Here is a 24,823-nt window from a genome sequence, read left to right on the forward strand (position 1 = left end):
AATTTTAAAAAAATTTTAAAAAAAAAAATTCCCATAATTGTTTTTTTTAAAAAGAATATTGTTCCAAAAATATTTATTTCCAAAAAAAAATATTAAAAAAAATTATTTTTAAAAAAACTTGGCGAATCAATCAACAAATGCATATGCACTTTAAATAATATATAACCCAAACACATCCAAATAAACCAAGAAATTCTTTTAGTTGGGTTATAAAATTTCAAGAACCCAATGATTTATGATTAAAATGAATATAGTGATTTGAGTTGTTTTCACATGGTTGGTTTGGGTGGGTTTTGTAAATTTTGTACACCCCTACTAGTAGCCTATTAGAATTAGAGAGAAAAGCAACATTTATTGAAATTGAATAAGCTGAGTCAGCATATTCTATCGTAACAGAAGTTAACAGAAAACATGCAAGTTGCATGAGAAGCAGTATGAGCAACACGATGAGCATCATGTAGAGGAGTGAATCCAAGATATATCTTGATAGCTCCCCTCAAACTGGAGCATAATTGTTGATAATGCCCAGTTTGGATAATAACAAGGACAAGGCAGGGGCAGGCAAAGGCTTGGTTAAAAAATCTGCTAATTAAGCTTGAGTCCTCGCTGGTAGAAGATGAATAAGTCTTGCCTGAAGTTGTTGTCTAATAAAATGACAATCCAACTCTATGTGTTTAGTCCTTTCATGAAAGACATAATTCTCAGCAATTTGTATAGCAGACTAGCTATCACAGATGTAACAACCTAAATTTTTGTGGTATTACGTGAAGTGCCACGGGGAATACACTACTAGAAATACCTGAATTGGCGACGGAAATTAGCGACGGAACAAGTTTCCGTCGCTAATTTGGCTAATCACCGACTGATCTGGCGACAGATTGGTTATCAATCGCCAAAATTAAGAGAAAATGGTTACCGACGGAATTTTCGTCGGTAATCCGTCGTTGATTTTGGCGGGGTGAGGGAGGGAAGAATTGCCGCGTTTTTGTTTGCCAAAATTAGCGACGGATAGTAAAGTTCCGTCGCTAATTGCACAACTATATGAAACACACAGTTTCATTAAACTAAATAGCGACGGAAACTGATAATCGGTCGCTAATTAGTTTAATGAAACTCTGCGTTTCATTTATCTTGATTTTAGCGACGGAATTACTGTCCGTCGCTAAAAACAAGATAAATGAAACGCAGCAGCCAGTCTTCTTCCATTTCAGAAACCTAATTGAAAAAAAAACGCAGCCGCCGGTGTCTTCTTCCTTCTGCTGCCGCCGGTGTCTTCTTCCATCTGCTGCCGCCGGTGTCTTCTTCTATCTGCTGCCGCCGGTCTCCCTCCTCCGCTAGTCTCTTTCTTCCTCTGGTCTCCCTCCTCCGCTGCTCCTCCTCTTCCCTACTGCCGGAGCTAAACCGCTGCCGTCCTCCTCTCACCGGCCACCGCACATTTGTAAGTTTTGTTTTTTAATTAATGAATTGGTTAACTGAATTTAGGGTATTTTTAGGGTTTAATATTGTTTAATTAATTGAATTGTTAGGTTAGTTTAATTAGATTTTAATTAGATTAGGTTTAAATTAGATTAGGTTTTAATTTAATTTCTAGAATTAAATTATAAAAATTTCAGATTATTAGGTTTTAATTTAATTGAATTAGATTAGGTTTTAATTTAATTGAATTAGATTAGGTTTTAATTTAATTGAATTACATTAGGTTAGTATTTATTTTGATTTAATAGATTATTTTAATTAATCCTTAAGTTTATTTTAATTAGGTTAGTATTATTGGATTAGGTTAGGATATTTTGTTTTATTTTATTTTAGTTAAAAAAATAAAATAGTTTATTTAAATTTATTAGATTATTAATTAGTAAATTTTTATTAATTTTCTAAAAATAGTAATAAAATTAGGGTCATTTATAATTAGATTTTTATAGTTAATTATGATAATTTGAAATTAGTAGAGAATACTATTAGTTTGTTTAAGTTGATCTATACAATTAAAATTGCATTATATTATTATTATAATAAATAATAATATAATTAGATTATAATGATGTTCTTTAAAATTAGTTGAATAGAATAGTAGTAAAAATATTATTTAATACTTGTAAAATTATGTAAAAATTGACATAATTCATGATGGTTTAATGATATAATGAATTGATGGAATTGGTGTATTGAATATCTTTGAATATGTAATATTTTGCTTGCAGGATTTCCCTGAAAAATGGGTGATGCTCATTTTTAAGGGAAATGCTGCCGGATTTTCGTTAATAATTAGAAAAAAATTTAGTAGTACTCAAAGAGATATTTAATGTTAACTTGTAGTGCTCTAACAGACTTATTTGAAACTATTATTGTAGGTTTTGTCCTTATTACGGTTATTCCTATTGTCGTCCACCCACACCGTTTTTACCATCCACATTCTCTTCTCATTTGCGGTTCTGCTCTTCAACAAGTAAGTATTACTGCATTTTTGTATTTCATTTTAATTAGTTAGAGTAAATTGAATAACTGTGCAATTTAATTAACAAAGATTTTATTCACACCGAATAAAATCTTACCTAGCCGTAGAAACCCGTCCCGTGTGTTCAAGAGATTGAACGACACGGGATTGTACGTGTGTACAGTTCGTAAAACTGCTGTAGTCTGCGTAATTTGATCACGAAAAAACATATATGTATGGATATGGTATAAAAATATTCGGTAGTTTTCTGGCGTATGTTCTCCGGGTGGCTATTTAATATAGGCTGTGTAACGCTTATTCCTTACGGAATATATAATTACCGTTACACACCCTATATTATGTAATGCACCTGGGGAACGACGCCGAAAGGCTGCCGAATATTTTTTCCGTATTCATGCATATATCGTGATCGAATTATGGGGCGCCAGTTTTGCGAATGGGATGGGACCCTACCCTTTTAGCAGTCAATTACATTGACTTTGCTACTGAGCTTATGAACCAGTACCTAATTGTACGTCCTCCAGAAATGAATCCAGACCGCAGCTGGATGTATACGAGGCATGACAGAGGCTTCCTGCCGCCAGATTTTTTCCCTAATCTTGAAGAGTTCGTGAATTTTGCTGTGCAACATCCCGAGTGTATGAATGGAGAAGAGATAAAATGCCCCTGTTCTAGGACAAAATGTAGAAATACGAATTTTCGAGATGTCGAAGTTGTGAAACTACATGTCTTGCAGTCTGGGTTTGTTCCAGATTACTATGTCTGGATTCACCACGGTGAGGTGAATGTCCCTCCTGTTGTTCAGCAGCCGGTTAATGAATACGATTACTATAATGAGGGAGGGGGAGATTTAAACTCCGGTCAGAGAATGGTTATTGATGCTGCTGGTCCTGAAGTTTTTGAGGAAGAGACCCCGAATGAAGAAGCTCAGAAGTTTTTTGATATGATGAGTGCGGCAGAAGAAGAAATATGGCCCGGAAATAGCAGACACTCACCCCTGTCCGCATCTGTTGAAATTTTGGATATTAAGTGTCGACATCAGGGGTCGATATCTTTAATTGACGACACCTGCCGTTTATTACAAGAACTGCTTCCAGAGAACAACAAAATGCCGAATTTTTTTGCTAATATCAAGAAGCTGGTGAAAGGTCTCGGGTTGCCGGTTGAGGTTATTGAGTGCTGTTTGCACAACTGTATGATTTACTGGGGGGCGGACGAGGATTTAACCCACTGCAAAGTTTGCACATTTCCTCGGTGGAAACCTGTTACGAAAAGCAATTCGGCCAAAAGAAGGGCTAACGTTCCTTATAAAAAAATGTTTTATTTCCCTTTAACTCCGAGGCTGCAAAGGTTGTACGCTTCCAAAGCCACGGCTAAACATATGACATGGCACGCTGAACATGAAATGGAAGACGAGAAGATGTGTCATCCTTCTGACTCTCCGGCGTGGAAACGGTTCAGTGAGTTGCATACAGATTTTGCTGATGAAACAAGAAATATCAGACTAGGCTTATGTACTGACGGGTTTCAACCATTTGGTAGTTTTGGAACACAATATTCTTCCTGGCCAGTCATTGTGACGCCGTATAATCTGCCTCCAGGCATGTGCATGAAGGATGAGTTTATGTTTTTGACAATACTTGTCCCGGGACCTGGAAATCCAAAAGACCAGATGGATATATTCCTGCAGCCGTTAATAGCGGAGTTGAATCAATTGTGGGAATCTAGAATTCGGACGTATGACGTTCAAAAGAGGCAGAATTTTCAAATGAGGGCGGCGCTTATGTGGACAATTAATGACTTTCCCGCTTATTCAATGTTGTCTGGGTGGAGCACATCAGGAAGACTGGCATGTCCGCATTGTATGGAAAATACCGAGGCATTCACGTTGCCCGATAGTGGTAAACAGTCCTGGTTTGATTGCCACAGAAATTTTTTACCTACGGGCCATCATTTTCGTCGGAATGTTACTGAATTTCGAAAAGGCAAACAAGTAAAGCACAAATTTGGAGGTGTGAGGACTGGAGATGAAGTATTAGCAGAGGTTGACGGTCTGGGGTTTAAGAGGGCTTATGAGACAGATGCTAAGGCTACGAATGCTGATCTATCTAAAGGCCGTGGTTGGAATCGAAAGAGTATCTTTTGGGATTTACCGTATTGGAAGACAAATGTAATCCGGCATAATCTCGATGTCATGCATATTGAGAAAAATGTATTTGACAACGTTTTTAATACCGTACTCAATGTACCTGGTAAGACGAAAGACACGGCAAAATCTAGGGCAGAGCTGAATAAGATTTGTGATCGTCCCGGTCTAGCACAAGATCAGGAAACCGGTAGATATCCAAAGGCTTTGTATGCTTTGGACAGGGATTTAAAAAAGATTTTGCTCGAATGGATTCAAAAGTTAAAGTTTCCGGACGGTTACGTGTCCAACTTGTCAAGGTGTGTTGATTTAAACAGTTTGAAGATGATGGGCATGAAAAGTCATGACTGTCATGTCTTCATGCAACGACTTTTGCCAATTGCTCTCCGGGAGCTTCTTCCGCCCGAAGTGTGGGAACCTTTAACAGAGCTAAGTATCTTCTTCAGAGAATTAACTGCCACATCGCTGAAAAAGGCAGATCTTGAGAGATTGGATCTTGATATCCCGAAGATACTGTGCAAGTTGGAACGTATTTTTCCACCGAGTTTTTTTAATTCGATGGAACATCTCCCGGTACACCTTCCATACGAAGCTATGATGGCAGGACCTGTTCAGTATCGTTGGATGTATCCGTTTGAAAGGTACTACATCTACAGTTCTATTTCATCGATCGAGTGGTTGGTACATGCATGAACTAATTATTTGATTATGCAGATACCTGAGAAAACTCAAAAATAAGGTCTCGAATAAAGGCAGAGTGGAAGGAAGCATCAGCAGCGGATATTTATTAGAGGAAACAGCGAAATTTGCATCTTTCTATTTCAAGGATGGTGATCCGATGCTACCATGTCGGATGCAAAGAAATGAAGTTTGCGAAATGGACGTTGATGATGATGTCGACAGATTATCCATTTTCAAACCGAAAGGGCGACCTATAGGTGCTTCTCGGAACAGATATCTGGATGATGCTGAATATAATGCTGCCCGAAGCTATATCCTTCTGAATTGCACTGAAATCGAACCTTTCAGAGAGTATGTCTTCATATCCACATTTAAGTTCAATATTGAAGAATTTTATACAATTTGTCTTAATTCGCTCGTATTCTTGTAAATAGAGTTTTTGAAGGCGAGTTGTATGAAATCAACCCCGAAATCACACAGACCGAAGTTGTAGTCAAGTTGGAGAGTGAATTCGCCTTTTGGTTCGAGCAATATGTAAGTATTTATGTTGTTTTATCGTCGTAGTTGTATATATTATCGTGTTGATCCGTATAAATAATTGTGCTACAGGTGAAAGACCAAACTGTCTGTACCAATCCCTATATTCTAAGTCTTGCAGAAGGACCGCTTAGATCGGTCAAAACATTCAAGGGGTATTGTGTGAACGGGTTTAAATTCAATACTGAAGAATATGGGGAGGATCGGGTTACAATGAATAGCGGAGTTTGTGTAAAAGGATCACTCTACGGTCCGGCTGAAAGCGACTTTTATGGAGTGTTGACTGACATTATCGAGTTAGAGTATCCAGCTCTACCGATAAAAAGGACGGTCTTATTTAAATGTAATTGGTTTGATCCTACGAAAAAAGTTGGTATGTTAGCCCATCCTCGGTATAACATAGTGGATGTTAATCACAGAAAGAGGTACAACAAATATGAACCCTTCATTTTAGCTGAACAGTCCGATCAAGTACATTACTTACCTTATCCTAGCAAAAGGCGAGACAAAAAAGACTGGTGGGCAGTATGCAAGATAAAAGCTCGCTCTGAGATAGACATGCCTGCAACAACTGTTCCAGCTTTCCAAGATGATAGTGCAGATCATCTGCTCGATGTCATAACAAATAAAGAACCGACAAATTTAGTTGATCCGAATGGCGAGGCGGACGAGGCTGCATTACCCAACCCTCCATTAGTGGAGACGGAAGATGATTATCCACCATCTTCATCAGACGATGAAGACATTGGAGCGGCAGATAATATAGAAATTGCATGATTCGTTTAAGTGTCATTTATGTAGAATTTTGACTTTTATTTACATTTGTTGATGTGGTAACTTTATTTTGTTAATAAATTATGTGTTATGGTTTTTATAATAGTTGTGTTTATTTTTTTCTTGTCGAATATTTTTTTGTAATCTTTTTTGCAGATATGAGAGGTTCAGGTGGTTCTTCTTCCGGCCGAGGCCGCGGTAGGGATACAGTTCAGGGACGCGGACGTGGACGCGGCGACCCAGAGCAGGATGCCCCTGAGGACTCGGATCCCGGGGCTGAGCAGCAGGTGCTAGCTGCTAGACCTGCGCCGCGGAGAGCGGCGAGACAGCCGCAACCACAGGGCCAGCCACCAGCGACGGACGAGACTGGGAGGGTTAGAGTTACACCAGATGCTGCAAGGTATGATTGACAACTTTTTTTAAAAAAATAATTTAATTTAAAAAATGTGAAAACTAAGTGTTTTTTGTAATGTGCAGAGAAAAATTACTGGATAGCAGGAACGACAGCGGGACAGCATCTAGGGCGATCTTGCCCATTTTCCGATCTAGATGGTTTGCTGAGGGTTCCTCGTGGAAGAAGATTACAGCAGAGCATAAGGGCTTCTACTTCGAGGAGTTCAAGGTTGTTAAATATTTAAAATTTTAAATATATGTTTAACTTTCTTTTTGATTTCTAATTATATTTATTTTTTAATGGTTTGCAGAAGGGTTTTTGCTGGGACCCGACCTACCCTGAGGATCTGATTAGAGGGGTCTTCTACCGACATGCGGGCAATCGGTATAAAGATACTCTCCACAACATGAAGCCGGATAAAAAAGAGGGCAGTGTTAGTGCTGATACTTGGGCGTCATGGAAGCGAGACTGGGATACTGCTGAGGCTAAGAAAAAGTCCGATATAGCACGAGCTAATCGGATGAGTGAGCCGTCCGGAGCTGGCACCGGACCTGTTCGACATACCGCAGGATCGCGATCGGCTACGAGGCATAAGACAGTTATGGTATGTTTTTAATATTAATAATCGTGTTAATTATTTTGTTTATCTATTAATTAATTTGTTCATTTCATATAATAGACTGAGGAGCTTGGTCGAGAGCCCACTTTGGCTGAGTTGCATGTACGGTTGCACCTGACCAAAGCAGATCGGACTGTCTTTGTTGACAAGAGATCAAAGGATAAAAATGTAAGTTTATTTTAACCTTAAGTAACTGTTTAATATGACTTATATATAACTTTAATTATATAGACGTTGTTTATAGGATGTTTACGTGTTTGTTGTGGGTGTTGTGATTGCTGTTACTTATAGTTGAACAGAGTGTCTGTAGTTTTTGCAGGATGTCCCTGAAAAATGGGTGATGATCAAATTATAGACAAAATGCTGCCCAATTTTAGTTAGAAATGTAGGTTTAACTAATTTAAAAATTTGTATTTTTTAAATCTCAGGACCGTTTTCAGGCAGAGCTTGCTGCAGCAACACAGTCTCAGGCAGCTGGAGAAGGGAGTTCGTCGACTCCAGAGCCGATCGACGAGAACGAGCTGTTTTTGTCTCTCGAGGCAATCAAGAAGCAGCGAGTCTACGGTATTGGATCGGCTTCAGCATCCTACATCGGCCAGAGCAGCGCTAGCCGATTGCGCCGCGGCGGATCATCCCAGCAGGGGAACGTTAGTACTGAGGACATAGAGCAGCGTATTGCTAGGGAGGTTGAGGAGCGGGTCGAGCAGCGAATTCGTACTGTGGAGGCGGGTTTCGAAGAGCGGGTCGAGCAGCGGATCCGTAGTGTGGAGGCGGGTTTCGACGAGCGGATCCGTACTGAGCTTGCGCGGCTGATGACTACACTCCCACCCGAGTTACGCCCGCAGTTCCCACCACCCCCACCCCCTCCTGCTGATGACACCACCAGTTTAGAGTAGGCTTGTGATACACTTGGACATATTTATGTTTTTTGTTCGTATACTTTAATATTAATGTTTTTTGTATGCTTTTTGACGTTTATATATATATATATATATATATATATATATATATATATATATATATATATATATATATATATATATATATATTACGGATTTGGTTATATATATTTATTGTTTCTTATGTATGTGAATGGTATATTTAACAGGTCTAACGAATAACAGAAAAAATATGAAAATAAGCCGTAAAAAAATAAAATTTTGCCAAAAATAGGTAATTTAGCGACTACCTGTTTTAACTTTAGCGACGGATTTTCCGTCGCTAATTAAAAATGACACGACTGTTTCTTGCAGTTGGCGACGGAATTTTCCGTCGCCAATTGAAAGAAACAGCGACGGAATTACCGACGGAATTTCCGTCGCCACGTTAGCGACGGAAATTCCGTCGGTAATTCCGTCGGAAAATTGGTCGGCTGGCCGACCAATTTACCGACCTTCTGCCTCCAACTTACCGACGGAATATTCCGTCGGTAAGTTGGCGACAGACAGTGTTTTGGGTCGCTATTACAATTAGCGACCCAAAATTTACCGACGGACGGAGTCCGTCGGTAATCCGTCGCTAATTGTAGTTAGCGACGGATCTCAGGTGTTTAGCGACGGATATTTCCGTTGCTAAACACCTGTTTTCTAGTAGTGATAATCGTAGAGATTAAGAATGAGACTATCAGATTAGGATTGGATAATAAAGACTTAGACCGAAACGGGTCTATTGGAATTATCGTAGAATAATAATTTAAATGGAAAATTATTATGCGAAAATTGGATTTAATCGAGACAAAAAGGGAATAAAATAAAATAAGTTGGAAAGCCAGAGTTAATAATATTCACGTCAAGGTTCGTGAAATATTATTAATAAATGATCGTCAAGTTTCGTAAGTATACGAAATCGTTTTAGAAGAAAGTTTGACGATTAGTTAAGAATAAGGGTTAAAGTGCAAATTAGCCACTTTAAGGACTAAAGTGGACTTTTAACCACAAACTTCCGGAGGAAGTTGTGTTTTACTCTATTTTCTCAAGATAAGAAAATAATATCGGTAAAGTTGTTATTGATAGTCATCAAAATGAAAATTGGACGAAAAAGTGAGAAAAAGTGCAAGTTAGCTCAAAATGGAAATTTGAGCGTTTTTGGCCAAAATTGCCAAAATAAATTATTGGAGGGTGATATTATAAGATATGATACTAATATTATTTATTTGGAAAATAAATAATACGGAACTCATCGAGAATCGAATGATTAAAGGAATAGTGGACTAAATCGGACAAAAGAAAAATTAGAAAATGAAGGTTAAGGAGGTGGCAACTTCAAGGACCTAAATGGACTTTTACCTCACTTATTATCATCATTTATGAATGAATATTCATTCATTTCAAGCCAAAATTTGCAGCAAGAAAGGATGAAACCCGTAGCCCTTCTTCTCCAATTTTCTCCAAAATTCAAATGATCACAACTTCTTCGTTTCTCAACGAAATTTAGCGATTCTTGCGGCCACGGAACGAGGAAACGATTATCTACAGATTTATGGTTTCAATTTGAGGTAAGAAAATCAAAATATGGTTGATATTTAAGCTGTGAATTTCGGAATTTTTAGGTTTAATGAAGTTAGTGTTTAATTGATGTTGTTAGGTGTTTATAAGCTTGAATTGGATGCAAATGATGATGGAGCTAAGGTTTTCAAGGTAAGAAAATCAATTTTAGGTTTCATGGTTAGTTTTCATGGATTGATGATAATAAAGATTAGAGTTTATGATGTGTAATTGGGGTTTGGTTTAATTGATTGATGCGAGGTGAAATTGAGCTTTAATGGAGGATTGTTGATGATGAATTGAAGCTTGGAAGCTTCGGCCATGGAGTATCTTTAAGGTAAGGGATTTTCTGAAGTTGGATGAGTTTGAATTGATGAAATTAAATGAGAAATGAGTAGAGTTTTGTGATGATTAGTGATGCTTGATGATTGAATTGTGTATAGGATTAGTTGTTGATTGAATTGTTGAATGAATTGATGGTGAGTTTGAGGATTGTGTTTGTGTATTGTTGACCTTAAGCCCTGGGTAGGCTCTGTCCAGCCCCTCTCATTCCCCGGATTGGCTTTCGTTTAGTAGTGTTAACGGGTATTAGTTCAACGGAAACTAGTTGGACGTTTTGTAGAATCTGTTCTTGCAGAACAGCCATCTTGTGTGAACCATAGCTCGAGTTTTATAACTCCAAATCAAGTTCCGTTTGTTGATACGGAAACTTTAGGATGTTAACTATAATTTTCTAGGTTTGCACTTTTTCTGAATCGGACTCTAAAATGGTCATCTGTGGCAGAACATTTTTGTGTGCGGTCTGAACTGTTATTCTGGACAGCTTGAGGTATTAATTTCCAAGCTTGTTTTCGACACCTTCGGGTGCGTTTCATGGTCCGAGACCTAAACGAAAGTCGTAGGAGACGTTCGAAACTTTAAGAATGTCAATTTTTTTTAGGGGTCGGACTATTTTAAGTAAGCAGTTTCGATAGCCGAAGTTGGCTAGAAACATAATTTTGGTTATGTTAATAATAGCTAGAATTTTATTAATTCTTGCTATTATTATATCTGCGTAGATCGGACGAGCGATTATCGACAAGATTTGAGGCAAATGGATCGAGATGTCGTCAAGCTTATTTGAAGAATTTGGATAGCAAGTGGTGAGTAAACTTTAAATTACTCGTCAATATTCATAAAACCGCGTATTTTCATACGAAAGGCTATATGAATGTTTATATATTTGAAATGTATGTTTGCAAATGTACTACGTATATATGTTTTGAAATACCTGTTTATCGTGTTATGTTATTTTTATAATAACATAAATAAATAAAGAGAATATACTTATTTAAATACCGGGGAAGGGTAAAGCTATACAATATGAAATCGAACATCGAATAAATTATAAGTATCGAATCAAATATGAATAAGGAAATATAGTACATTCCGATATGTACTATCAAACATAATAAATACCCATGCGTGCGTGTGTTATAGATGTATGCTTGTAGATTGTAATGTGCATGCCATGGTCCATAAAGGATCAATATAACAGAATGAAAAATGCAAAATCAACTAGTAAACGTGAAATGGGAATTGTACTATGGTACCCCCAATAATAAGAACTGAGATACAAGGTTGAACTTGGTAGAATTATCCCGGGATCTGTATCTCATCCATTCTCGATAATAGTCCTTGGGACTCATACGAAATAAAAAGTAAGTATACATCGAGAAATTGTACGAAACAAGATCGTGAAGCAATACGGAACAAATTTTCCTATTAAATGACTACATGAATTATATGAATCAATAGTTAAGTTTAAAAGACCTGCAGGGTGCAGAGTCCGGGTACAGACACGAGGTTAAACTCGGTTGAACTATCTCGGGACCCGTGTCTAAGGAGTAACTCGGTTGAATTATCTCGGGACTCCTATCGATCGTTTGGGATTGAGAAATGGTACAAGTAACTCGGTTGAATTATCTTGGAACCGTACCATATGGTTATGGGTAACTCGGTTGAACTATCTCGGGACCCAACCATAAGGATCAAGTCACAAGAGACTTGCCAATGATTTAGTTCGACTTAGAATCATGATAATATAAACTTAGATTTAAGATTCGGTCGAAAACTAATGCAACAAAACGAGAAAGAAAAATATCAATATCATAATAAGAAATCAAGGACGACAAATACTTATAAACTATAAGTTTATGAAATAAACAAAGAATTATGAAGGAAAGTAAAGAAGATACGCAATATGATGTCAAAAGATTATTTTTGATATATAGAATGGATTTTCAATGGATTTTAACCCTTTATGTGTTATTGCGTGTAATTTGGTGAACTCACTCAGTTTTATACTGACCCCGTTGCTACTCCCATTTTTCAGGGATAGTATGATATGATTTGAAGAGTCAAGCTTCCAAAGTTTTAATTCTCGGAAGTCATTTGTACAAGAAGAAAAAGAAGGTTTTCATTCTAGCAGTCTGCAGTAGTCTAGATATTTTAACTAGAATTTTGTATAACGCGTTTTAACTCTGATATTATTTGTAAATGGGGTCACATGTATTTTAATATATAAAATATGTTTTGATTTGCGAAAAATTTACACAGGATTTTAGGCTTGCTACGGGTTTCGGAGCTACCACTCCCATTCCCTAGCGCCGGTCGCGACTCATAAATTTGGGTCGTGACAACAGAAGACATTGACTAGATCAAGAGAGTGAATCCTAAGATCACTAAGAAGATAGAGAAACCATTGAGTCTCACAAGTGATTGAATCCAATGCCCTGTATTCAGCTTCGGAAGAAGATCAAGAAAATATTAGCTGGTTTTTTTATTTCCAAGAAACCAAAGCAAAACCAATGAAAGTACAATAATCAGTGATGGACCTGCGTGTGTGTGGACAAGAAGCCCAATCAGAATTACCGAATGCTTAAAGCTTGAGAGAGTTCGGTGATGGGAAAAATAAGCCTTGACTTGGAGAAGCCCAATCAAACACTTTTACTTTTACGCAAATGTCCTTAGTGATATTTTAATTATAATTAATTAAATACTTTAATGCTATTTTAATTATTATTAAACAATAATTATTCTATCTAAATATTAGTTAACTTAAACTATTTTTTATATAATTACAATACTGACCTACTTTATAGTGCACGGAGATAAAAGAAAATAACGGAGACAATACATTCAAATTTCTATTAAAAATCAGATTGGTTGATTCATGTTTCAATTTGTACAAAAAGCAAAGCCATTACATGACAAAGAATATGATGCTAACAAATATGCACAGTCTTGGTTCTTCCATGGCGGTTAACAATATATGGTTCTTTAAAAAAGCCTACCAAAACACTTTTTACTCTCCGTCATCAATTGGGAATACGTCTTTGACAAAAAAAATATCTTCAAGTCACTCAATCTTTCAATTCCTCCCTGTTTCCCTAATTACATGATATTTATTTTAATTTAAAGTTTTTTTAGGTTTAATCGATGTATACGTAAAGATTTGTGTTTAACATATGGAGATTTATCAAACATGGAAGAAAAATGTAAGATTTTTTAATCTTGATATGTCAAAAGAGAATTATATTAATGAAGCTAGTCGTAAACCCGTGCATTTGCACGGAATCTAATTAATAATAATATTTTTAAAATTAATCTATATAAATAATGACTTATAATATCTTATAAATTATAAAATAATATCTTGTGTTGGTCTTTCTTTTCGATTGAGGAAGTGGATTTAAATTAAAAAAAGTTTAACTTCTAAAAATAATTTTAAATTTAGGCAAAATTAAAATTGATGATTAACTAAATTTTCATAAGAGATAAACTAAAAGTGGAAGTCATGAATTCATAAAGAAAAAAAGAATCAAAGTCATGATAAAAATTCACAATTAAATAATTAAATTAAAATGAGTAGTTTAAATAAGATGGGAATTTGACAAAAAAAAAAAGCTGTAATCTTTGACAAAAAAAATGCTCTAATAAAAACTATTGAATAATAGTAATTTAAAAATAATAATTAGTATTTTATATTAATTGAAAACTAATGAGAATGCTCATTTGGTCCTCTCAATCAATTGTGTGGGATGAATGTAGTAAGATTGCTTAATTATTATGAATTGTCACATTCAATTTATTTTATATAAATTAAAAAACATTATATGTGACATAGTTTAAAATTGTGATGTTGTAAATAATATTATTATGTTATTTACATAATAATAAGAAAACATTATGAGATAATTTTTGATACAAAATACTAAATACAGTTTTACATATATTAAAATATAAAAATTAATTAAATTAAAATCTTTTAAAAAATTATTATATTTGGTTTTTATATAAATCAATCATAACAATTAGGGGTGAGCAAAAACCGAACCGAACCGATAAACCGCACCGAACCGAACCGAAAAAAATTATGGAGTGGTTAAAATGGTTAATACGGAGTGGTTTGGTCTAGAATTTTTACAAATATCGGTTTTCGGTTCTGGTTTGGATTTAGGGCTCGGTTAACCGAACCGAACCGAAAACCGAGAAACCTAAACCTACGTCGTTTTATATATGGGGTCTGAGAAAAGAGAGACCAAATGACACTTACTATAAAACCTATCTTTAAAATTCTAACCCTAATTTATCTATTTTCCAGCCGTCATATCTTCTCCACCTCTTCTTTCTAACCCAAACACTTTCCTTCTCCTCCATCAATTCTTTTCCACCCAAATATTTTCCTTCTCCACCTATTTTCTGCATAGATTAATAGATTTTATGTCAAAAACCTCCATTTTAATGATTATGTGTTCTATCAGAGGTGGTATTCTTCGGCTTTCCGGTCGCCGGAGTTCGAGTTGTCGTTGAAAAAAACTTATTTGGCGTTTTTATACAAGATGCCGTCCATCAAAAGCTTATTTTATAAGGTTTGTTTCATTCAAAAATCACATGCATTAAAATTGATTTCTTTTTCGTGGATCTATCTTTTATTTTATGATTTCTTGTTTGAGATCTTTGGTTAAATCTTGAAAAAATCTGTTTAACTCTTTAGATTTTTCAACATTTGTTTGCTATTTTTCATTTCAATGTCTAATTTAATTGAATTATTGTTTTCAACTTTTGCAGGACTATCAATTTTTTCAGTAGATCTATGAGTAAAGGAGCTAGAGAGAAAAACAACAATATTTTACATTTTCGATTTAGATTTGTTGAGAAAAATTGTAATATTTTGCATTTTAGTTTTAGATTTGTTAAGAAAAATGTTAATTATACTACATTCAGTTAATGTAATTAATCAAAATTATTTAATTTTTATATTTAGATCTCTGGTAATCGTTTTATGTTTTTTGAATTCGGTTAACCAACCGAACCAAACCGTAAAAAACCGATATTTCGGTTAACCGAACCGAACAAACCGTAGACCGTATTATTAAAATTTGGTTTTTATTTTATAGGGGTGGCTTGGTTTGGTTCCGAAGATTTGCGAACCGAACCAAACCGAACCGAACCGTGCTCACCCCTAATAATAATTGATCGAGTTTGTACACAATGATAATTCGCGAGAACTCTATGTTAATAATAACATTTTAAAAATGATAAATTAATTTTCTACAACATATATTAACTTGTTTGGCTTGGTATCAATTCAAGTACTTTATCTTACCTAAGCTGTAAGTATTTTAGAAATTAAGACATTAAATAAATTCACAACCATCCTAAAATTGGGTTGAATGATTATTATTGAAAGTTAATGAGACTCATCTCAGATTTTTGTTCCGTCATTATGATTTCCTAAAATATTTCATGAAAAAATTGATAAAGATAAAGATAACTAACATATTATCTCTTTTATCTTTTGACTCTTTTTTATCCCAAACTTTTGGTAAAAAATAAACGTAATTACATGTATAGTAGTTAGCTGTTTATAATTCGTTTTACCTTTAAAAAAAATTAGAGAATTATAAGACAAAGATTTTGCTCTTATGAATTATCTTTTAAATTAAAAATTAATTAAAATAAGTAGTTTTAAATAAATAGAAACTCATAAGAATGCTATATTTGATGAGAATCAATGAGAAGGCTCCGTTGGTCCTCTCAATTATATAATATATAGAAGATTTGTAACTAAAACAACTGATAATAAAACAGCCAGAGACAGTCAGGTGAGAGTTCCGGTAAGGAAGATGTGGACAGCTTTAGAGGAATCACGTCTGATGAATAATTAGGCACCTGAGATTAAGGATGCTCAAAATTAAATCAAGACTTTGTAGACTTCTTAAATAGTATTTACGGCTAGTCTTTCAGTTCTATTTTTTTTTTTTATAATTAGAAAGGGGGGAGCGCTTGTGGGAAAAATCGAACCCACGACCTAGTAATTTTCTTTTTCACTGAACGCAAATACATAAAAAATATTCTCATGCTCTCTTGAGGTAAGCGTTTTGGTCCTATTTGTTTTTCAGTATATAATTTTTGATTGAACAAAGGGTCAACGCACCCCCTGAATTTATGACACGGAGTCATCGAACCCAATTTATACTTTTTTGAGCAACTAACTCCAAAATTCTTCATTTTTAGGTCAAATAACCACATAATTTATATTTTTATTTCAAAAAATGGATTTAGGATAATTATATCGCAACAATTAGGGAAGTATCTAATTATTTTTTTGCATCCCTCACCTCCGATTTATGTTTTACGCGTTTTAAAAATACAATTGTGGGGTTATTTGACCCAAAAATGAAAGGTTTTGGGGTTAATTGCTCAAAAACATATAAATTGGATTAAATAATCCTGTGTCACAAGTTTAAGGGGCGTGTTGACCCTTTGTTCATTTTTAATTTGTTTGAGATTAGTCCTAAAAAGATTCAAATTTTGTTTGCTTTCATCTTGATTTATTTTAAATCACAATAGGATTATTGTAACAAATTTAATTAATATAATACTATACATACTACTATTCTAATTATTAATATAACTAATAAAGCAAATTATAAAATATTTTCTAATCCAATAGAAATTCTAATTAATTTAATTATATATAAATTATGCTTAGTATAATAAATTTAATTAAATTAATATAATAAATTTAAATAAATATTATTGACACTAATTTAATATTATAAATAAAATAAATTGCTATTAACTATAATTGAATTACTTACTATAAAAATTAACGAGTCACATTATGCGCCATAGCACGTAATGTGAAACTAATATAATTAAAAATAATCATAGCCACTATCACTACCACTATCACAAGGTAAAAATATTAATTAGGGACATATCATAAATACGGAATTAATTAAAATAAATTAATTCTGTTATTTTATTGCTTATTTCTTGTTCACTTTGGGAACTTATAGTTGTTTAATGCAATTTTGAGAAATTGAACCCCACTTTCTATATCTTCAACTTAAAGCCACAAGCAGGGACTAGTCAATACTTTATGGTCACAGAATATATCGATTTTGAATAAATTATAAAGTGAAAATCTTCAGTTTTGCTTCAATCAAAATGTCAAGCAACACAGAACCAATTATAGTGATGTTCGAACATCCACAAGATTCTTCATCTTTGCTCTTTCGTCAGAATTTAAATTAGTTCACTTAACAAATTCTTCATTTAAATTCCTTAATTACTTTAAATGGCTCGCTTTTCTTTTCTTGACCTTTAATTAATACCTTTTTTTGTTGACCTTCTCTTTTCTTTAATTCACTCGACTTTAGATTCATATTGTTCTTCTTTTTTAAGAATAAATTCATATTGTTTTTCTATTTCTTATATTGTTCTTCTATATCTTTGTTTCACTAAACAAAAAAGAACATAACTACTCTATGTTAACTTGAAGTTACGTACAACATTAGATTTTGAAAACTCACTTTCTACTCTTATTTACAATATAATTTCTCTCCCTACCCTTATTTAAAATATAATATCAAAATTATCTTATTATATATTAGGGCTTTATCTCATTTTAGATCATTTGATTATCATAGCCAACACGCCTATTTCTCTCTTCCTATCAAATTTCTCTCTTTTTTTTCACTTCACTCCCAATCAAAAAACTTCTTCCTCTTCTATTCTTTTACATCTTGTCATCGCACGTCTTCCGATAAATTTCTAGTCGTATTTTTTCACTATCGTGTTTTTCTGTGAATTTCTCATCGTCGTGATTCTTCCAATGATTTTCTCGTCGACGTGTTTCTTCCAATGGAATCCTTGATGTCATTTTTAGATATTTTGTAATTTTTTAGGTTTTTGTGATAAATTAGATTTTTTATAAAGAGATTTTTATAGATCTATTATTTTTATGTTTATAAATTATTTCTATTGTTCATATAATTATTTCTTCTTTATTTTGTTCATAGATTTGTTCTTTCATTTAGATGCTAATGATTTTGTAAAAATAAATTGATTTATGGTGTATTTATAGTTTTTATGGTGTATTTACGTTATGGTGTATTTCTGGTGTATTTATAATGTATTTCTGGTGTTTTTCTGGTGTATTTATATTTTTATGATGTATTTGCAGTGTTTTGTTTATAATCTATAAAAACACTACACAAACAACATAAATATACACTATAAATACACTATTATTACTATAAAACCACCATATTTACACTAAAAACACAATATATACACCATATTATACTAAAAACATGATAAAAAAATTAAAAAACACCCAAAAATATCTATAAAAAAGAGATAAATTATTAAAAAGTGAAAAAAGGTATTTTGCGAAAAAAAAAAGTATTTTTGTAAAAAAAATATAAAAAGTAAGAACAGAAAAAGCAATATAAAATTATAAATAAAATAAAAAATAATGTAGCGTAGGAAATTTTCTTTTGACTTTATTTAAAAAAATCTCTCTCTATATATATATTATTTGAAAAGAATATATTTTCATAATATTAACAAAAATAATAGTTTTTTTTTTCAATATGACCGCGGGTCAACAATTGTTTTTAGTATTTCTTTTTCTAATACGATTTTTCTTATTAAATATGGTGGAACAAAAGGAACAAAATTAATCACTCGTTTTCAAACCGTTGGTCACTGATTGTCTCAAATAATTTTTCTCACTAAACAGGATAGAATAAAAAGGATAAAGTTTGCTATTAGGAATAATGTGTAGAATTTAGTTGATTTAGAATTTTATTTTAAAATATTTGAAATTATAATAATTTATCATTATAAATTAATTAAAAAATATAATCCAATAAATTAATATTTTTGATCTCATGCTATATAATTTTTAAGGTATGCAGATGGTGGGTGCTTAAGATATGAGATATTCAAGTTATTCTTTTTTTTTAGTTATCATTTATAAAAAAAATAAACTAATTATGAATTTTTTTATTCTAAACATATATTTATTAAAAATATTTTTTATTTGGTAATTTTCACTAATTTTATACTCTTTTAATGATTGATAGATGACTCTATTATTTTGCTCATTGATTTAAGCTTAATTATCAAATCATGATCTTTATACGAATTTTCATGATATAAAAGTTGACATTTAGAGGCACATTCTTTTATTTTATTTTAAATTTATCACAAAAATAAAATTTAGTGTATTTTTTCTAATTAAAACTTACTAATCTTACATACTCTAACTGAAAGCTAATAATATGTGGTATATATTCATAATTTGGATTTTTTATTAATGATTTATCTGTCCCATAAATTTAAAAAAAGTAATACTTCCACAAGAATTAAAAAGTTAGTTATTATTAGTTAATCTGTGTTAATTTTTTTAAATTATCCTTTTATATTTTTGAAGTAAATTAATAATAAATGAATGATTTACAAAAACCAAAGCTACTATATAAATATTGTCCAATAAAATTTTATAAGTATAAAGTCATATATTGAAACAATAAATGAGTTAATATTGACATAAGAGTATTTTGATAAGTTTACATTTAAGTAACACTGCTTTTTTTTTAGATAAAAAAATAGCTACTTTTTCTATCTTTACAAACGGAGGGAGTACTAAAAAATTTAGTCAACAAAAATATATACTGAAATGATAGATTTGAAATTTAAATGTCGTGATTAATATTAAATTTTATATAAACACCGTCATTTTTTTATAAAATTAGCCTTACCTACTAATAACTACCTATTGAATAGTTTTGATTTTGCTGGGAACACCAATCTAGTAGAACTTAAAATCATTTCTCTATCCGCCATTCACCAATTGTCTCAAAGGTGGAACAAAATGAACAAAATTAACGGCTGTCTCTCAAAATTATTCTAACTATTTTTCTCATTATTACTATTGTTATTTTTACAGCTATTCGTTGTTTTTGTTTTCATGAGTTCGTCATTGATTGTATAATAATAAAAGAAAAGCAAAGGAATACCAATAACTAACGAGCATTGTCGACCTTCCAACATATTCAAATCATAAAGTTGCGTTTGAGCTTTTCAAGTGAAGCTATGGTTCTTGTCCTCTCTTTTCGTCTAAAGAAATACCAATTTGCTTTGTCGACAAATTCCTATATAAATTATTTATTCGTTTCTTTCATACATATAATCCAAGTTTTTTACGTAATTATACTAAGATCAATAACAGAAACAGTGAAATCCCAAATGCTACTTTAGACGGGAGTAAATAAGATGTTTTAAAATTTAAGAGGAGATTAAGAGATAGAGATTGACACAAGAGATATAGGCCTTGTTTAGTTGTGGAAAAAAAGGTGTGTTTTCCGGAAAATTACTCTAGGAAAACTAGAAAATAGAACTTATTGTTTGGTTGCAATATTTTCCTATTTAGAAAATTAAAAAATAATTTTCATGATTTTCCAAATTATAACTGGTAACTGTAAAACATCATTATGATGTTTTCTATTATTTCCTTTGTTAAAAAGTACCGTGTTTTCTAAAATAAAAACACGGTTTCCCATATAAAGTTCATTTAAATATTAGTTCTACTAAAACACTTAAACCTAAAAGAATTCAAGAGAAACAAATTATTATATATTAACTTAGCTTCGGCAGAGGCTTTGAATTCTACAACAGTGCATTAGTTCTATCAATTAAATTTCTCAGCCATAGAATATTAACAAACAAGCTTCAATAACAGGTATGTAATTGCGATTTATTATTAAATATGCTGCTTACATTTTATGTTGCTAATCGTAGTATTTTTATATTGCAAACTGTAAATTAGAACAATAACTGTGATTTTATTGGTTTGAGATTCAACTAGTGACAAACCCATCTTACTTTTGTTGTGTTATATATATGTTAATAGAGGATTTCATGGTGGAAACCTTTCTCGTGGAGAATTTTGCAGTATTGATGGCCACAAAAGCAAAGTTATATATATGATGGGGCCATCATGTTAATACTTATTTTCATTAAATACGATAACTTTGTTTAATTTTATTAAAATGAAAAATAAAATTTAAACTTTTTCTATTATACTTCTTTCTGGATATAAAGCACTACTATAATTATATATATTTTTTACATAATTTCTTGCTTTACTTTAGTTTTAATTTTATGATTAGTATTGAAAGTTATGTGTAAGATGTTTGTATGTAATTTTAGATGGGGGGAAAGCATACTGCTAGTGAAGATGCCAAAGATTGGCATGAAAAAAATGAAAATATATTTTTAGAAATTCTCTGTGAAAAAGTTAAGAAAGACCCGAATGGCACACCTGTGTTTAAATCTAGTGATTGGCAAGAAATAGACGATGAATTATTTTTAGTAACTGGAGAAAGATATGAAATGGAGAGACTCAAGGGAAAGTATAATAGACTTCGAATCAAGCATAGACATTTTTCTGAGCTACTAGATCACACTGGTGTTACTTATGATTCAAGTTCAAATGTTGTTTTTGCTGCAGAAGATGTTTGGCAAATGTTTAATCAGGTATGGATTAAATATTAAAAAATAATGCTTAATTTATCATTATTATGCGTATTATAACTAACTAACTTGTAACATATTTGATTTTCAGAAGAACAAGATCTTCAAAGTGTTTAAGAAAAATGGTTGCAAAAATTATGAGATACTTGGTCAGATTTTTAATAAATCGACAGCAACTGGACATTTACATCATGCTTCTACACAACTGCCTCCTACTTCAGATGATGAACGTCTAAATGAAGAAGAGTTTCTTAATAAAGGTGTTCATGTCCAAGATGGTGAAAAATCTAAAGGAAAACGCGCTGCAGATGATTTTCTTCCTGATTGTGTTCGTGTTAAGAAAGAGTCAAAGTTTGAGAAAATAGATTCATGTTTGGAGATGTGGGCATCTTCTTTAGATGCTAGAAAAGAAAGAGATTTAGCCAAAGCTGAAAGATATAAAGCACTATGCAACAACACAACAAATATATCGATGGACAACTATTCTATTGAAGCATGCATGGATATATTAGAAACAATGGAAAATGTGTCAGATGGTGCATATATCAAAGCACTCGAGAAACTCAAGGATGTGGATTGGAGAAAGATGTTTATAAAAATGTCAAATGATAGGAAAAAAGCATGGTTAAATAATTTAGAATAATTTTTTTTAAAATTTTATGTTGACTTATTTTTTATGCTTCCAGTTATTTATTGTTCAGACTTTAAGGATTCATATTTAAAATACTTATAATAATTTGATTTTATCTTTTTTTATGTTTTTATTAATTTTATTACTATTATGTAGGTAAAATGACGGAATATATGACAAATGATTCTTTATTGAATTCAACAAGCTCTGATTCAAGTGGTGATGATGATAGTAGTGACGATAGTATGGGGGACTTACTTATGGTAAGATATCTGATGGCTAATAAACGTTATTTTATCGATAAAATTCCTTGTAGGACTTCTATGCTCAGTGGAAAAGAATATATACTTGAGGTTTTAGTCGGAAATCCAACTAGATGTTATGAAGGTTTTCGTATGAAACCCCATGTATTTAAAAATTTATGTAATAGATTAAAGATGATGAATTTGTTGCATGATGCTAAAGATGTAAGTGTAGAAGAAGGTGTTGCAATGGGTTTATCAATTCTTTGTCATGGTACAAGGTAAAGAATTGTAGCTGAACGATTTCAACATTCTACTGCCACGGTGCATGAGTGGTTTAAAATGGTGTTAAGAGCATTGGCTACTCTAGGAGTTGATTTGATTAAACCAATGAATAGAGGAGATATACAACCCGAGATCGAAAGTAATCCAAAATGGTTTTCCTATTTCCAGGTGTGTTATAAAATTGCTCAACCATATGATACTTATAATTTATTCTACCTTTTGAATTGAGAATTGATTCCGAACTTTTGACAGAAATGCATTGGTGCTATTGATGGCAGCCATATAGCAGCTTGGGCTCCAGCTTCTAAGCAAAAAACTTTTCGTGGAAGAAAAGCCACACTTGTCACTCAGAATATCATGGCAGTATGTTCTCATGATATGATGTTTACTTTTGTATATGCCGGATGGGAAGGTACTGCAAATGATTCGCGTGTATTTATTGATGCATTAACAAGACAAACAAATGGATTTCCGTTTCCTACTAACGGTAAATTATTCAACTAGTAATTTTTTTAATCATTAATTTGATATATATTACATATAATCTTATTTATTTTCAGATAATTATTATGTCGTAGATGCCGGTTATCCTAATATTCCTGGATTTTTAGCTCCATATCGTGGTGAAAAATACCACTTGAATGATTTTCGTGGACATGGAAGAATCCGAAAAAAGTATGAACTTTTTAATTATAGGCATTCATCGCTTCGCAATATCATAGAAAGGGCTTTTGGAGTATTGAAGGCAAGATTTCCTATTCTGAAATCAATACCAAGTTATCCTTTACGTCGTCAAAAGTTGATCCCCATAGCATGCTGCACTTTACACAATTTTATTAGAAAAGAAGACAGAGCAGACAAACTTTTTACATTATATGGTAGAGAAGGATTAGAAGTTTATGAAGAAGATAATCTGAGAGTGGTACAAGAAGGCGTTCATATAGATATGTCTCAACAAAGTCAAATGAGTGCGATTAGAGATAATATAGCGGATCAACTATGGAATGATTACAATAATCATCGGAGATAAAAAAGAGGTAGAAGATATTTATAATTCACATATCAGTGGACTATGAATGAGGGTGATCCTTCTTATGGAACTGGTTTTATAGGTTTAGATGATCTAAGATATATTTTCACTATTTGTTTTATTTTAATCTTTGTAGGTTTACTATTTTACTTTTCTGCAAATTTTTTTATGTGGTACATTTTTAAGATTGTTCATTAATTTTAGTTCTATCTAATGACAATTACTATTATAAAGATCATTATATATTTTTAAACTTTAAGTACAGTTAAATAATTTGTTTATATCTATATAAAATATCTTTTAATTAATTTATATTTCATGATAATATTTTGTAATAATAAATTAATTTTTTAAAATAATAAATCAATTTTTGAAAACAGAAAATGAAAATAATACAAAAATTAGACAAAACAAACACGATTTGCAGTTTTCAGTTTTCTATTCAGAAAACAAAAAGCCTAAAAAACTAAGAAAATGAAAAGGAAACTAGAAAAGGAAAATAGAAATTCTTTTCTGTAACTAAACAAGGACATAGAGTTTCGGATTACAAGTCGATCCTACTCCCTGCTCAATAAAAGATTGAGATTTATATAATTTACTATAAATGTGTTTTAAAGCTAAATACTAACTAATACAAAGAGATTTTATAGAGCTAATCTCAAACTCACA

General features: G+C 32.4%; 4 protein-coding genes and 2 long non-coding RNA genes across 6 annotated transcripts; all 6 read left to right on the forward strand.

Annotated features, from left to right (window-relative positions):
- The first annotated feature begins 1,241 nt into the window (after window positions 1-1,241).
- LOC126681576 (uncharacterized) lies at window positions 1,242-6,596 on the forward strand. The gene is made up of 6 exons (XM_050377122.1): window positions 1,242-1,438; window positions 2,352-2,446; window positions 2,980-5,242; window positions 5,316-5,633; window positions 5,717-5,816; window positions 5,892-6,596. Exons 3-6 carry the CDS (start codon window positions 2,982-2,984, stop codon window positions 6,594-6,596), a joined length of 3,384 nt encoding a protein of 1,127 aa, XP_050233079.1. The 5' UTR covers window positions 1,242-1,438; window positions 2,352-2,446; window positions 2,980-2,981.
- A 155-nt stretch (window positions 6,597-6,751) lies between these two features.
- On the forward strand, window positions 6,752-8,502 carry LOC126681577 (uncharacterized). Its single transcript, XM_050377124.1, has 6 exons — window positions 6,752-6,993; window positions 7,071-7,215; window positions 7,298-7,591; window positions 7,667-7,774; window positions 8,035-8,331; window positions 8,452-8,502. Exons 1-6 carry the CDS (start codon window positions 6,752-6,754, stop codon window positions 8,500-8,502), a joined length of 1,137 nt encoding a protein of 378 aa, XP_050233081.1.
- Window positions 8,503-9,955: 1,453 nt separating this feature from the next.
- On the forward strand, window positions 9,956-12,686 carry LOC126682636 (uncharacterized). Its single transcript, XR_007641477.2, has 4 exons — window positions 9,956-10,100; window positions 10,190-10,426; window positions 11,148-11,231; window positions 12,464-12,686. It is a non-coding gene; the product is annotated as an uncharacterized LOC126682636 (long non-coding RNA).
- A 2,004-nt stretch (window positions 12,687-14,690) lies between these two features.
- On the forward strand, window positions 14,691-15,408 carry LOC126682985 (uncharacterized). The gene is made up of 2 exons (XR_007641571.1): window positions 14,691-15,002; window positions 15,202-15,408. It is a non-coding gene; the product is annotated as an uncharacterized LOC126682985 (long non-coding RNA).
- A 6,184-nt stretch (window positions 15,409-21,592) lies between these two features.
- On the forward strand, window positions 21,593-22,611 carry LOC126683061 (uncharacterized). Its single transcript, XM_050378890.1, has 2 exons — window positions 21,593-21,969; window positions 22,058-22,611. Exons 1-2 carry the CDS (start codon window positions 21,643-21,645, stop codon window positions 22,607-22,609), a joined length of 879 nt encoding a protein of 292 aa, XP_050234847.1. The 5' UTR covers window positions 21,593-21,642; the 3' UTR covers window positions 22,610-22,611.
- A 147-nt stretch (window positions 22,612-22,758) lies between these two features.
- On the forward strand, window positions 22,759-24,154 carry LOC126681578 (protein ALP1-like). The gene is made up of 4 exons (XM_056105866.1): window positions 22,759-23,120; window positions 23,193-23,292; window positions 23,377-23,611; window positions 23,685-24,154. Exons 1-4 carry the CDS (start codon window positions 22,759-22,761, stop codon window positions 24,152-24,154), a joined length of 1,167 nt encoding a protein of 388 aa, XP_055961841.1.
- The last annotated feature ends 669 nt before the right edge of the window (window positions 24,155-24,823 follow it).

This window comes from Mercurialis annua, linkage group LG5, assembly GCF_937616625.2.
Source record: "Mercurialis annua linkage group LG5, ddMerAnnu1.2, whole genome shotgun sequence".
Lineage (NCBI taxonomy): Eukaryota > Viridiplantae > Streptophyta > Magnoliopsida > Malpighiales > Euphorbiaceae > Mercurialis > Mercurialis annua.

Bases quoted from the DNA above. Each gene is read 5' to 3' on its own strand.
- LOC126681576 (XM_050377122.1), top strand. From the start codon at position 2,982: ATGAATCCAGACCGCAGCTGGATGTATACGAGGCATGACAGAGGCTTC. The intron at 5,634-5,716 runs GTATGTCTTCAT...TCTTGTAAATAG, and splicing joins GAAATCGAACCTTTCAGAGA to AGTTTTTGAAGGCGAGTTGT. The intron at 5,817-5,891 runs GTAAGTATTTAT...ATTGTGCTACAG, and splicing joins CCTTTTGGTTCGAGCAATAT to GTGAAAGACCAAACTGTCTG.
- LOC126683061 (XM_050378890.1), top strand. From the start codon at position 21,643: ATGGGGGGAAAGCATACTGCTAGTGAAGATGCCAAAGATTGGCATGAA. The intron at 21,970-22,057 runs GTATGGATTAAA...TTTGATTTTCAG, and splicing joins TTTGGCAAATGTTTAATCAG to AAGAACAAGATCTTCAAAGT.
- LOC126681577 (XM_050377124.1), top strand. From the start codon at position 6,752: ATGAGAGGTTCAGGTGGTTCTTCTTCCGGCCGAGGCCGCGGTAGGGAT. The intron at 6,994-7,070 runs GTATGATTGACA...TGTAATGTGCAG, and splicing joins GTTACACCAGATGCTGCAAG to AGAAAAATTACTGGATAGCA. The intron at 8,332-8,451 runs GCGGGTTTCGAA...TTACGCCCGCAG, and splicing joins AGCGAATTCGTACTGTGGAG to TTCCCACCACCCCCACCCCC.
- LOC126681578 (XM_056105866.1), top strand. From the start codon at position 22,759: ATGACGGAATATATGACAAATGATTCTTTATTGAATTCAACAAGCTCT. The intron at 23,121-23,192 runs GTAAAGAATTGT...AATGGTGTTAAG, and splicing joins ATTCTTTGTCATGGTACAAG to AGCATTGGCTACTCTAGGAG. The intron at 23,612-23,684 runs GTAAATTATTCA...ATTTATTTTCAG, and splicing joins ATTTCCGTTTCCTACTAACG to ATAATTATTATGTCGTAGAT.